General features: G+C 45.9%; 1 protein-coding gene across 1 annotated transcript in view; it reads right to left on the bottom strand.

The window, feature by feature from the left end:
- Nucleotides 1-1782: 1782 nt before the first annotated feature.
- The window catches only part of LOC135080261 (dnaJ homolog subfamily C member 13), a 45324-nt gene continuing 32385 nt past the window's right edge, over nt 1783-14721 (bottom strand). Inside the window, exons 35-45 of the mRNA XM_063974947.1 lie at nt 14499-14611; nt 13189-13361; nt 11646-11877; nt 11524-11583; nt 10916-11104; nt 10180-10368; nt 9487-9696; nt 7030-7197; nt 5847-5993; nt 5125-5350; nt 1783-2052 (exon numbers count right to left, since the gene is read on the bottom strand). Coding sequence (XP_063831017.1) covers nt 1979-2052; nt 5125-5350; nt 5847-5993; nt 7030-7197; nt 9487-9696; nt 10180-10368; nt 10916-11104; nt 11524-11583; nt 11646-11877; nt 13189-13361; nt 14499-14611 — 1781 coding nt within the window. The 3' untranslated portion in view covers nt 1783-1978. The remainder of the gene's footprint in view (nt 2053-5124; nt 5351-5846; nt 5994-7029; nt 7198-9486; nt 9697-10179; nt 10369-10915; nt 11105-11523; nt 11584-11645; nt 11878-13188; nt 13362-14498; nt 14612-14721) is intronic.

The raw sequence follows: 14721 nt of genomic DNA, 5'->3' as shown, positions 1-14721 counted from the left end.
TAAATTGCGTTAAAACGTCGACGAATCGTTTAATTTCATCAGTTTAACCCTGCCAATTGAGTGAGGGGTTTTTAATTTTAGATGTCGGCAGTCTACTGGCCGAGCCTACACGCTAACAGACACGATTAACACGAACAATCATACATAACGAGCTTTGGCTGATAATACTAAATGTGTATTACATTAATGATGTCATTACTAGTATTAAAGTTATGTTGATTTTTACAGAATGTCCCAAGTATCATATTGTAGAAATCTAAAGATATTATACCTCTTGTGATACCTTATTCTACCCCATCTAACAAAAGCAAGCTCATAACTGAATGATGCATACCAGTTGCGATGAAATATTTAAAAATTAAAACTTTATTAAAAATTTTGGAACATGGAGTATTTCCGGCACTAGTATGTATTTAACTCTGGACTTCTAACAGTTCCAACACAATTTTGGGACACCCTGCATAAAATGACCAATACTTTAACATCTCTTATATATTTTTACATAAGTACACATTGTGAGTTCGCGATCTATAAAATTAAAAATAAGCGTTCGAGTATGTAACAACATGGAATAATAATTGAGTTTTTAGGATTAAATATATGTTTTATCCATAATATGAATGATACGCACATAAAAATGAAAATAATTATATGGGTAGTGGCGCCAAAATTATGGTACAACAATCATGATTTATTAAAAGCTAGGATGTATAATGTGATGAATTTATAGTAGGTATGTTATTATTTAAAATTTAGAAAAGAACCGAAAATTCAATCAGTCTAAATAATTCAGTCGTAATTAATGTCTTTAACATATTATTAAAACTGGAGTTGATCTTTTAAGAAAGCTACTTTAGAACTTAATTATATTTAACAATTTGGTTAACTGTAAGCTGAATATTGTATGTTAAAAACGTAATGCGCAGGAATACCTGAATAAATTTCTGAACATGAAATAACTAACTACCTCCTCTTATTAATAACTTCATAAGGAATCGAGGTTTGTCTACACCCAAAGTACAGCCTTTGAAATAGGGTATTTTAAACTATCTATCCACGTTTAACACAATCCCTACAAAAAAAAAAAACAAAAGAGCGCTCTAATCTTTTTGTTTGAAGAGAAAATAAACTTTATTGGCTGGACGATGCTTGAAGTCTGAAGCCACAAAACTACGTAGTGTGTGATTGTGAAGCTTATAGCTCGCAGTAGGTTGCAGTTTTAGGGAATGGCAACTCCAAACCATAATCTTTTATTTATTTGACAGGAGATCTAGATTTTCTCTGTACATTTAATAGTGCCCTCAATCTGAAGTTGTGGTAAAATTGGAGGAGGATTTCTACATGAGCAATAAGATAAGGCTAAAAATCAAATGTGTCTAAGTATAAATTTACTACGAGGGCCAACCATCTATTTAGATCATCATCTTCGTGAGTTTTTTATGCGGAACAAGGCAGGTATTTGACCGCAATCGCACCTGATGTTAAGTGAGATGCAGTCTAGGATGGTACTGTATATCTGCTCTGTAAGTGCCTATTCACTCTCGCTTTGAAAAGGCGAGCGCGACAGCAATATAATTACGCGCAAGCGATAAGGATGGGTAGCTCGGGGTCATTGGACGAAATTCTACGTGCTCGGCGACCGGACATTATACAGGGTGTTTGGCGGAAGGTTAGACTAACTTCGTGAGTGTATAGGTAAGGTGATTTTGAGAATACAAGTTCGCCCATTTGACCTTACCTATACACCCACGAAGTTGGACATTTACATAATATATGCTGTCGCGCTCGCACACTCACTGCGGCCGCCCGTCGCACAGTCGCGACAGTTATAACGCGCGAGCGATAAGGATGGGTAGCTCGGGGTCATTGGACGAAATTCTACGTGCTCGGCGACTGGACATTCTGTATAATAGATAGGATAGTGTAAAATACCGGAGTGTAGCGTGCACCTGTAGTTCTACCGCTCGGGCGGGGCGCGTCAGTCGATGGGCGGCGGCTGCGCCGGGATCGACGCGGGCGGCGCCGTCAGGTAGCCGGCGGTGTGCGGCGCGCCTGCAATCATACGGGAATTGGGTATTCCATTGATAAGTCATAAGTCATAAGTTTATTCCATTTAAAAACAATATACATTGTGTTGGAAATAGGTACAATAATAATATAAACATAATAAATAAGCATGCAAAATTACAATTAATCAGAATCTATACTAATGTCAAAAATAACCATGTCAATAGCAATTATACTTGCAAATTAAAAAAAAACAGATTAAAATATTTTCTTATACCATGTCACTTTTTTTTTAAATTCAATCTAGTTCATATTAAATTCAAATTCATTTCAATAATGTCACAACAATAAATCAATAAAATAAGTCAAATTAAAGTTAGACCATATTACAAAAATCCTCCACACTAAAAAAACTATTATCCAGCAGGTAAGCCCTCAATCCTCTTTTAAATATATTAACATTATTGATAGTTTTTTTTTATCCACAACGAGGAAGCTCTTGGCCTGTATCTCACCTGATGGTAAGTGATGATCAGGCCGAAGGTGGAAGCGAGCTTCACCCGGATTCCTCAACCACAGAGGAACTGGCTATCTTACCTCTAGCTCTAACTGCCGGAACACAACAATGCTGTTAACATTGTTGTTATGGCGACAGACTTAGGTAAGATGGTGGTAGCTAGCCAGGCGGACTTGGAACAAGCCCTACCACCAACCAAACCGAACAGAAAATTCTGCCCCCACTGGGAATCGAACCCGGGACCTCTGGGTCTGAAGCAGGTGGTCTAACCACTAGACCACAGAGGCGGTTATTTCTTTCTAATTATACTATTATATTACCTACTTCATTCTAATTCTAGAAGAATACTAGAACAAATTAATTAATTAATAAATACAGTTGAATGGCGCAGGACCGGTCGTTGAAGAAATCCTTGGAAGAGGCCTTTGTCCAGCAATATGAAACGAACAGTTGTATTTGCTTCCGACTGTCTATTTATATTTTTAAAGAGAACATTATTCAAAATCAAGTTCTTTATTTATATTAAGGCTGTTTTCAGAGCAGAGGTGTAGACCTTTTTTAGAGCAATTGTAGGGCTCTTTTCAGGGCACTGGTAGGCTCTTTTTCACAGCACTGATAAACCCATTTCAGGGCACTTGTAGCTTGTAGGCCCTTTTTAGAGCATTTGTAGGCCTTTTTCAGAGCACTTGTCAGCACTTCTCAGAGCACTTGTAGGCGTTTATCAATTAACTCTTTTTTATGGATAACAATCTCACTTGGTGTTAAGTGAGATACAGTCTAAGATGGTACATATCTGCCCTGTAAGCGCCTATTCATTCTCGCCTTAAAAAGGCGAACTTACCAGCAATCGAGTGGTGTTGCGGCGTGGCTGCTATGAAGAGATCGTGTCGCTGCTGCGAGTACTGCTCCCACACACGACTGCGAGCTAATAGCGCTCGCACGCGCTCGGCGCGCTAACGTGGCTTAGGTAGCTCACTACATCTTAGTACGGCGTAGTGAGCTACCTAAGCCCTTCCCAAGAGTTCTTAACTCACCTGGTTGACGAGGCGATCGGTGTCGCAGCTACTATTGAAGATGGTCCTTTTTAGGGCACTTGTAAGCCCTTTTCAGAGCACTTGTAGGCCCTTATCAGAGCACATGTCGGCCCTTCAGCATTTGTCAGCACTTCTCAGAGCAATTGTAGGCCTTTATCAAAGAACACTTACCAGCAATCGAGTGGTGTTGCGGCGTGGCAGCTATGAAGAGATCGTGTCGTTGCTGCGAGTACTGCTCCCACACACGACTGCGAGCTAACAGCGCTCGCACGCGCTCGGCGCGCTTACGCGGCTTAGGTAACTCACTACATCTTAATACGGCGTAGTGAACTACCTAAGAGTTCTTCGAGACTCACTTCGTTGACGAGGCGATCGGTGTAGCAGCTACTATTGAAGATGGCCCTTTTTAGGACACTTGTAAGCCCTTTTCAGAGCACTTGTGGGCCCTTCTCAGAGCTCTGTAAGGCCCTTTACTAACCAGCTATGGAGTGGTGCTGCGGCGTGGCAGCTATGAAGAGATCGTGTCGCTGCTGCGAGTACTGCTCCCACACACGACTGCGAGCCAATAGAGCTCGCACGCGCTCAGCATGCGTGGGACAGCGCGCCATGGCTTTCAGAGCGCTAACGTGGCTTAGGTAACTCACTAATATCTTAGTACGGCGTACTGAGCTACCTAAGCCCTTCCCAAGAGTTCTTCGAGACTCACCTGGTTGACGAGGCGATCGGTGTCGCAGCTACTATTACAGATGATCCTTTTTAGGGCACTTGTAAGCCCTTTTCAGAGCACTTGTAGGCTCTTCTAAGAGCACTTGTCAGTACTTCTCAGAGCACTTGCAGCCCTTTATCAATGAACACTTACCAGCAATGGAGTGGTGTTGCGGCGTGGCAGCTATGAAGAGATCGTGTCGCTGCTGCGAGTACTGCTCCAGCACACGACTGCGAGCCAATAGAGCTCGCACGCGCTCAGCATGCGTGGGGCAGCGCGCCATGGCTTTCAGCGCGCTAACGTGGCTTAGGTAGCTCACTACATCTTAGTACGGCGTAGTAAGCTACCTAAGCCCTTCCCAAGAGTTCTTCGAGACTCACCTGATTGACGAGGTAGTCGGTGTCGCAGCTACTATTGAAGATGGTCCTTTTTAGGGCACTTGTTTGTAAGCCCTTTTCAGAGCACTTGTAGGCCCTTATCAGAGCACATGTCGGCCCTTCAGCATTTGTCAGCACTTCTCAGAGCACTTGTAGGCCTTTATCAAAGAACACTTACCAGCAATCGAGTGGTGTTGCGGCGTGGCAGCTATGAAGAGATCGTGTCGCTGCTGCGAGTACTGCTCCCACACACGACTGCGAGCTAACAGCGCTCGCACGCGCTCGGCGCGCTTACGCGGCTTAGGTAACTCACTACATCTTAATACGGCGTAGTGAACTACCTAAGAGTTCTTCGAGACTCACTTCGTTGACGAGGCGATCGGTGTAGCAGCTACTATTGAAGATGGTCCTTTTTAGGGCATGAAGGCCCCCTTTAGAGCATTTGTCGGCCCCTTTCAGAGCGCTGTAAGGCCCTATACTAACCAGCAATGGAGTGGTGTTGCGGCGTGGCGGCAATAAACAGGTCGTGTCGCTGCTGCGAGTACTGCTCCCACACACGACTGCGAGCTAACAGCGCTCGTACTCGCTCAGCATGCGTGGGACAGCGCGCCATGGCTTTTAACGCGCTAACTAGCTGCGCCGCTGTTTGGCCGTCGAGACGCGTCTCCAGGAGTGAGAGTAGTTCGGTGATCAGGTCCGTTTCTATCGCCTATAAATATAAACAGTTCAATGATTAATGTGGAGATTTCTTTCTTTTACAATTACTAAAGAAAAAAAACGGTTGACAGAGATTTAGCTACCGACTCTCGGCAGTCCAATGTTGACGCCGGTGGGATTTGGTCTCTATAGAACGAAGCAGCGGTGTTTCACTTGTCAACTCATTCACTGAACGGTTGAGTCGCTGCTAATGATGCTTGCGGTCGCGTGGATAGAATGTATAAACCTCAAGTACCTCACGATCGCATGATTCGAAACGCGTGAGTAACAACACACAATCTTAGGTGCTCACTACGCCGTATCCTGTATAGTTTTTGCAACTGACGAACGCGAGTGAGCTTTACTTGTGTGCGTACGTGTACATGGACATAACGATAGTGTAATGTCTGTCAAAACTTTTGAAAAACGAATTCACTCGCCTTTGTGAATTGCAACAACTTATACCTTCCCTCCCAAGACTTCTTGTTCGAGATCTTCGCATAACTAACCTGATTAACGAGGCGGTCGGTGTTGCAGCTGCTGTTGAAGATGGTCGCGAGCGCCTCGCACGCCACGCCCACCACCTCGGGACACGCCTTCATGGCCGCTTTTAGGCCTGCCATTACGTCAGTTGACGAAAGCGCCACCACGCATGCCTGTAAAAGAAAATACTTAAAATAATCTGCTATGATCGTTCCTGATAAACGAAGACACGTCCTGGCGATACCCGTAGAAAAAAAAACATTTTTTCAAAATCAGTGAATACATACATTCAGAATGAGGCAGTCATTTTATTCGACTGTGATGTGCGAATAATGCAATAGTTTTTTTGACGTGTGTGCCAACGGCACCTTGATTGATCGCAATAGTGACGACAGTATACAAATAATACATATCAAGCCGCGAGTACATTATGTAATTTTTAATTGAAATGGAAGTTTGAAATCTCATAATATCCAAAGAAACAGAAAAATAAAGCAGCTGAATTCTGCCACTTCATCGCTCCGTGAGTTCCTGGCTTACGACATCGGTATGCTATGTCAGACGTTTGACGAATGAAGGCTTATCCAGTCACACACGGAGCATGACGCAGCACCTATGTTTATTTATTTACTAGTGGCCGCCCCTGACTGCGTACGCGTGGATCCCGTTTTACCCACTTAGGGGTTGAATTTTGCAAAATCCCGTCTAAGTGAGCATCAACGTTCTAAAAAGAACCCCCATGCAAAATTCGGGAGCCCTAGCACGTGTAGTTTCAGAGATGTTGTGATGAGTGAGTGAGTCCGTCAGTGACCTTTCGCTTTGGAAATCTTTGAATGCAGTTCTATTTCTTTTCAAAAATAAAGGAATGTTTCCTTTGAGTAAAATCTTCTACCTACAACTAATTATTAAGAGAACTTTCCCTCCAGGTGGCATTACAAAATTCCACCCTGTATAAAGTCTGGTCCGTGAGCACGTAGAATTTTGTCCAATGACCCCTAGCTACCCATCCTTATCGCTCGCGCGTAATTATAGCGAAAATTATAATTATACAAAGTCGCGACTTTGCGACTGGCACCCGCAGTGAGTGTGCGAGCGCGATAGCAACATAATTACGCGCGAGCGATAAGGATGGATAGCTAGGGGTCATTGGACAAAATTCTACGTGCTCACGGACCGGGCTTTAGCTTTATTTATACACGTGGCACAAACCTGCGCTTGCACGAGCGCGTGCAGCACGGGCACGGCGTGCTCGGGGCAGGCGGGCAGCAGGCGTGCTAACCGCGGCAGCTCGCCGTACGACGCGCACGCGCCGCCCAGGTGCGGTCGGGCACGCACCAACGCCGCTAATGCCGCTGCGCACACCGCGCCGCGACTTCCCTGGGGATAGAAGTTCAATGAGGGCTATCGTTTTTATACTTAACAGTTGGCACCCCTTGCGATTGACAGGACCTTACTCTACAGTGGCGCCATCTTGATGAGTGCAAACGCGATAGTCCTCCTACCACTTTAGCGCTCACAAGTTGGCGCCACTGTCTTCGCTACTAGCAAGTGACAGGACCTTACTCTACAGTGGCGCTAACTGGTGAGCGCTAAAACGATAGCCCTCATTAATCGTTCGTTCGTTTTAGCCAAATGACGTCCACTGGTGGAAAAAGGCATCCCCCAAGGATTTCCATAAATATCCTTAGACATTTTACACTGCGCTTCTAGTCCCAAACTAAGCAAATCTTGTACTATGGGCACTAGACAACGGATATAAACATACTTAAATACTTTTTTTTTGTAAATACGTACATATTATACATAGTAACACCCAGACCCGTCACAGAAAAATCAAATTCATCATTTCAATTTCTGCTCGGCCGGGAATCGAACCCGGGACCTCTCGGCATAGTAGTCCGTTCTGAACCACTACACCAAGCGTTGAATTTCTACTATCCATAACGACCGGTCTTGCGCTGCCCGCATCCAGACTCTTCCCGCGTTCAATTACTATCCAATCTCGAAACCTAAGATAATAATAGCCCAACGGTATCATCGTCGTTGAGGCTCGAATTAAGCCTCGCCGCGGCTTCCCTGAGGATAGAAGTTCAATTTTTATCCAATCTCGAAACCTGAGATGACAATAGCCCAACGTTATCGTCGTCGTTGAGGAACGTGGTTTTGAACTACGCCTGCAGGTAGAAAGTAGAAGTCTGCCTCTAGGCAGAAGTTCAAGTCCATATCGAATCTCGTAATCTATTTTTGGGCTTTTAATAGAACGAAATTAATTAGGTACAGAATAGAATTCAAAAAATGTCTCCAAGAAATCGCACACTGGTGTACCGTGGTCATTAGATGGTGCACCTCGGAAAAATAAGGTAAATACTTAAAAAATATTTTTCATGTGTGGTACCTACCTCCAAAAAATTTAGTTTTCCTAGATGTAGGTACCTTGAACACAAACATTTTGCGGAACACTGCTTTAAGCCATTGCCCACAATCATGGCATCTGTCCATACCTCGGTGGTGTCCTTGGACAGCGCGTTGAGTGTTTCAGTCAGCAGTTCCTGCAGGAACTTGGGGCAGCGCAAGTTCCATATTATATTGGCCTCGCAGCTTGGCTTGGGATGGAACAAGCTATTGTTATTTCCTTCCTACCTCTGTGGTGTCCTTAAACAGCGCATTGAGCGTCTCGGTGAGCAGTTCCTGCAGAAACTTGGGGCTGCGCAGGTTCCATGCTATGTTAGCCTCGCAGCTTGGCTTGGGATCGAACAAGCTGTTGTTATTCCCTTCATACCTCGGTCGTGTCCTTGGACAGCGCATTGAGTGTTTCAGTCAGCAGTTCCTGCAGAAACTTCGGGCTTCACAGTAGTGCACAGGTTCCATACTATATTGGCCTCGCGGCTTGGCTTGGGATCGAACAAACTGTTGTTATTTCCCTCCTACCTCAGTCGTGTCCTTGGACAGCGCATTGAGTGTTTCAGTCAGCAGCTCCTGCAGGAACTTCTTGGGGCTGCGCAGGTTCCAGTGCGGGTGCTGCAGGAACAGCTTGAGGTACACGCCGCCCACCACCACCTCGCCGGCCGGCGCCCACGCCTCGTCGCCGGCGGAGCTCCGCTCGAGTGTCTCGCGGTCCTCGAAGTCAGTTTGACGAAGACATTCGCAAAATGGTCACGCTCAGATAAAAGTTAAAGCCTGCCATTTTTTTAATAATTCAACTTGTAAGTTGAAAATGTTAAATGAATGACTATATTTGAATTCGTGAGTTCGTGACGAAATGCAAATGGGAAGGTCTGCGTCTTCGAAGTCCTAATTCAGTCACGCGCGATTACCTTGCGGTTTCTGGGTCGTTCTTATTAGCGAGGCACTGAGGCGGGAACCGTGCGGTTACCTACAGAATGATGTAAATGTACGAGAACTGCTCAACAATCACGCGACTATTGCTGTGTATAAACCAGGTGGAATACTGGTGGCGTCGCGGATTCGGCTGCATTGATGCCTGTTTTTTGTTGAAATAAAGAAACTGTAATGTACTTTCAAGAAGAGAGCGTAGCCTTCGTACCTCGGTGGTGTCCTTGGACAGCGCATTGAGTGTTTCAGTCAGCAGGTCCTGCAGGACCTTCTTGAGGCTGCGCAGGTTGGCTTGGCTTGGGATAGAACAAGCTATTGTTATTTCCCTCCTACCTCGGTGGTGTCCTTGGACAGCGCGTTGAGTGTTTCAGTCAGCAGCTCCTGCAGGAACTTCTTGGGGCTGCGCAGGTTCCAGTGCGGGTGCTGCAGGAACAGCTTGAGGTACACGCCGCCCACCACCACCTCGCCGGCCGGCGCCCACGCCTCGTCGCCGGCGGAGCTCCGCTCGAGTGTCTCGCGGTCCTCGAAGTCAGTTTGACGAAGACATTCGCAAAATGGTCACACTCAGATAAAAGTTAAAGCCTGCCATTTTTGAAATAATTCAACTTGTAATTTGAAAATGTTAAATGAATGACCATATTCGAATAATGCAAATGGGAAGGTCAGCGTCAAACCCCTCGAAGTCCTAATTCAGTCACGCGCGATAATCTCGCGGTTTCTGGGTCGTTCTTATTGGCGAGACATTAAAGCGGGAACCGTGCGGTGGATGCAAATGTTCGAGAACTGCTCAACAACCACACCACTATTGCTATATCTGAAGTCTGAACTAGGCGGAATACTGGTGGTGTCGCGAACTTGGCTGGATTGGTATCTGTTTTTTGTTGGATTAATGAAACTAGTTATTTCCTTCCTACCTCAGTGGTATCCTTAGACAGCGCATTGAGCGTCTTGGGGCTGCGCAGGTTCCATACTATGTTGGCCTCGCGGCTTGGCTTGGGATCGAACAAACTGTTATTTCCTTCGCACCTCGGTGGTGTCCTTGGACAGCGCGTTGAGTGTTTCAGTCAGCAGCTCCTGCAGGAACTTCTTGGGGCTGCGCAGGTTCCAGTGCGGGTGCTGCAGGAACAGCTTGAGGTACACGCCGCCCACCACCACCTCGCCGGCCGGCGCCCACGCCTCGTCGCCGGCGGAGCTCCGCTCGAGTGTCTCGCGGTCCTCGAAGTCAGTTTGACGAAGACATTCGCAAAATGGTCACACTCAGATAAAACTCAAAGCCTGCCATTTTTTAAATAATTCAACTTGTAATTTGAAAATGTTAAATGAATGACCATATTTGAATTCGTGACGAAATGCAAATGGGAAGGTCTGCGTCAAACCCCTCGAAGTCCTAATTCAGTCACGCGTGATAACCACGCGGTTTCTGGGCCGTTCTTATTGGCGGCACTGAGGCGAGAGCCGTGCGCGGTATGATGTAAATGAACGAGAACTGCTCAACAATCACGCGACTATTGCTGTGTATGAACCAGGTGGAATACATGTGGCGTCGCGGATTCGGCTGCATTGATTCCTGTTTTTGTTGAAATAAAGAAACTGTAATGTACTTTCAAGAAGAGAGCGTAGCCTTCCTACCTCGGCGGTGTCCTTGGACAGCGCATTGAGCGTCTCGGTGAGCAGTTCCTGCAGAAACTTGGGGCTGCGCAGGTTCAATATTATGTTGGCTTCGCGGCTTGGCTTGAACGAACTGTTGTCATTTCCCTCCTACCTCGGTGGTGTCCTTGGACAGCGCATTGAGTGTTTCAGTCAGCAGCTCCTGCAGGAACTTCTTGGGGCTGCGCAGGTTCCAGTGCGGGTGCTGCAGGAACAGCTTGAGGTACACGCCGCCCACCACCACCTCGCCGGCCGGCGCCCACGCCTCGTCGCCGGCGGAGCTCCGCTCGAGTGTCTCGCGGTCCTCGAAGTCAGTTTGACGGAGACATTCGCAAAATGGTCATGCTCAGATAAAAGTTAAAGCCTGCCATTTTTGAAATAATTCAACTTGTAAGTTGAATGAAAATGTTAAATGAATGACCATATTTGAATTCCTGATGAAATGCAAATGGGAAGATCTGCGTCAAACCTCTCGAAGTTCTAATTCAGTCACGCGCGGTAATCTCCCAGTTTCTGGGCCGTTCTTATTGGCGGCACTGAGGCGAGAGCCGTGCGCGGTATGATGTAAATGAACGAGAACTGCTCAACAACCACGCGACTATTGCTGTGTATGAACCAGGCGGAATACTGGTGGCATCGCGGATTCGGCTGCATTGATACCTGTTTTTTGTTGAAATAAAGAAACTGTAATGTACTTTCAAGAAGAGAGCGTAGCCTTCCTACCTCGGTGGTGTCCTTGGACAGCGCGTTGAGTGTTTCAGTCAGCAGTTCCTGCAGGAACTTCTTGGGGCTGCGCAGGTTGGCTTGGCTTGGGATAGAACAAGCTATTGTTATTTCCTTCGTACCTCGGTGGTGTCCTTGGACAGCGCATTAAGTGTTTCAGTCAGCAGCTCCTGCAGGAACTTCTTGGGGCTGCGCAGGTTCCAGTGCGGGTGCTGCAGGAACAGCTTGAGGTACACGCCGCCCACCACCACCTCGCCGGCCGGCGCCCACGCCTCGTCACCGGCGGAGGTCCGTTCGAGGGTTTCGCGGTCCTCGAATATTGAGTTGGCGTCGCGGACTTGGCTGGACTGGTGCCTGTAGACGCAATTAAATAAACTGTAGTTCACTCGAAGAGACTATAAGAGAAGCTAAGAGACTTATCAAGTGCGTTTTTGATAGTTTTTAATCGTCGAATAGCAGCTGAATTGCTAGCATAAAAAAGCCAACATTTACCAAAACCATCTGCTCTGGCTACCCCTGATTGTCATCAGGTCATCAGGACCTGTCGGTCACTATAGAAAAACAGGCCTAACTCTCCTGACACGTTCGGTCGGGTCGAATATGGTTCGAAAATTGGTATAACAACTTATGATTACGGAGTGGTAGAATGGAAATGGAGTTGACCATCCTTAAGAGGCTGACAATAGTGACTGAGTTTCTTGCACTGCTTCTTCTCAGCACTGGCCCATTTATTGTGCTGAAGCAGCAGTAGGGTTAATACTGGGACGTGTAAAAGTGCTTTTAAAAAAGCCTAATTGCATAAATAAATGAGTATTATGAGTTTTTTCGGAAAAGAATAGATCACAGATGACATGGACTTATGAAGTCACTTATACATACCTGTCTCTAAGTCCAGAGAGGGTGCGCGCGACCGCGGCCCTCGTGTCCTCGCTCCATACAAGCTCGGGGTGCTCGTGCTGAGCATCGAACATGTGCACAGCACTCGCTGCGCCGCCTTCCCGCATGGCCTCGGCAAACACTCCGGGCACGTAGCGGGATATCGTTTACTATTTATGTAAGATATTCCACCAGCTCGCACTAAGCGTTTCGCTAACTCTTTTATAATGCGTCCAGCTAGGGACTGGAATGCACTGCCTGCTTCTGTATTTTCTGAGAATTTTAATCTTAGGGCCTCTTTCTCAGCACCAGCTAACATGTTGTCTCGAAGTGGATTTGGGTAGCGTATAAGTGCCCTGGAACGGGCCTATATTGAATAAACTATTTATCCTATCTTTAGTAGCCACTCTTGTGGCGGAGTTTTGGGCTGACGCTGTGTAGGTTTGTTGTCGACACGACAAGAAGAAGATCTTATCTTTATACATACCTGTCTCTAATAGTTCATAAGATAGGCACCCTTAATTGATGTTTATTGTCCGTGATGCATATCTTTTCATAAAGATTACTAAACCTTTGTTTGTCACCTGTCATACGCTTTGCAACGGAGGGAAGTCGAACCTCAACTTCGAACTTCTATGTTCTTCTGATTGATTTCGTTGCGGGTCCAATGACAGTTTAACTTTCCCTCGAGACAAACTTGACCTTGACTCTTTGGCGACCAAGCTCTACAGCTTATTCTACACAGGAGTTGCAGTGGTGGGAACGAGAGATGGGAATAGTCCTGTTTACCTGTCTCTAAGTCCAGAGAGCGTGCGCGCGACCGCGGCTCTCGTGTCCTCGCTCCATACGAGCTCGGGGTGCTCGTGCTGAGCATCGAACATGTGCACAGCACTCGCTGCGCCGCCTTCCCGCATCGCCTCGGCGAACACTCCAGGGACATAGCGGGATATCGTTAGGCGGACCTGTGAACAATTTTTAACCGATTATACAGGGTGGAATTTTGTAATGCCACCTGGAGGGAAAGTACCCTTAATACTGTAGATAGAAAATTTTACTCAAATAAAAAATAAAGGAATGTTTTCTTTGAGTAAAATTTTCTATCTACAGTATTAAGAGCACTTTCCCTTCAGTTTGCATTACAAAATTCCACCCTGTATACGGCTTATTATGTCATAACATCAACTTACTTTGCTTGATAAAGTTCTATATATGTAAGATTTTCATGTAATTACTTTTTATGTAATGTTGTTGGTATACCTCAATAAATAAATAAATAAAGTAATTATCACATAAATTGGTATTTAAAGGGCCTACGCTAAAACTCCAGCTGTTTGTATCGAAAAATAGTATAAGCAGTGTGGCACGAATCACACGCTGCGTTTTCCGGTACGTGGGCTCCACTCCAGAACCTTGCTGCTCTAAAAAACCTTGCATATTCCCTATTTCCTTAAATAGACCGAGTCAGGACGTTTTCATACGCCTGCATCACGCGTCTTCCTACTACCTTTATGAGGTCTTCAGTCCACCTTGTTTTTTTTTTATGTGACAGGAGGCAAACGAGCAGACGGATCACCTGATGGTAAGTGATTACCGTCGCCCATACATACCCGCAGACCCAGGGGCGTTACAGGTGCGTTGCCGGCCTTTAAGGTGAAGATACGCTCTCCTCTTGAAAGCTTGCAGGTCGTATCCGTCCAGAAACACCGCAGACGACAGTCCATTCCACAGTTTGGTTGTACGGGGCAGGAAGTGTGTTGTGGGTGGACGTTCCACTGCGTTTTCCGGTATTTTGCCTCCACTCCAGAACCTTGCTGCCCCATCGGCCGTCAGTTCTTCCTTATCTAAAAACCTTGCATATTCCCTATTTTCTTAAATAGACCGTGCCATTAGATTGTAACTTGCCTATAAATCTGTCTGATCAAACCGTTTCGACCAAAGGGGCGAGCAATTCTCATCGCGCGTTGGTTCCCGCTGAAATGACGACAAATCTCGACATGACGGTTAAGTCATGTCGCGATTTTCTACTCTTGTTTTGTCCGCCACATTGTTATTCTGAATAAAGATTTCTTATTGTTATTATTTGCCAGTGTACAACCCACCTTAGGCCCGTGCAGTTTATCCGCCATCATTCGCGCGAGCAGCTCAACGGCCGCCTCTCGCGTCTCGGGCAGCTTACTATTGCAGAACAGATCTAATAAGTATATCACAGCACCTGCGGACACAACGCTACCGTCAGTATGTTGCTAACGTACAAAATAAAACAGTATACGGTAAAGTACAAAAATACACAAAAATTATCACTGTCACGGGATTTTTGCAACA

This window comes from Ostrinia nubilalis, chromosome 17, assembly GCF_963855985.1.
Source record: "Ostrinia nubilalis chromosome 17, ilOstNubi1.1, whole genome shotgun sequence".
Classification (NCBI taxonomy): Eukaryota; Metazoa; Arthropoda; class Insecta; order Lepidoptera; family Crambidae; genus Ostrinia; species Ostrinia nubilalis.
The sequence above is the reverse complement of the archived record's forward strand: the minus strand, read 5'-3'. Positions and strand labels throughout refer to the sequence as shown.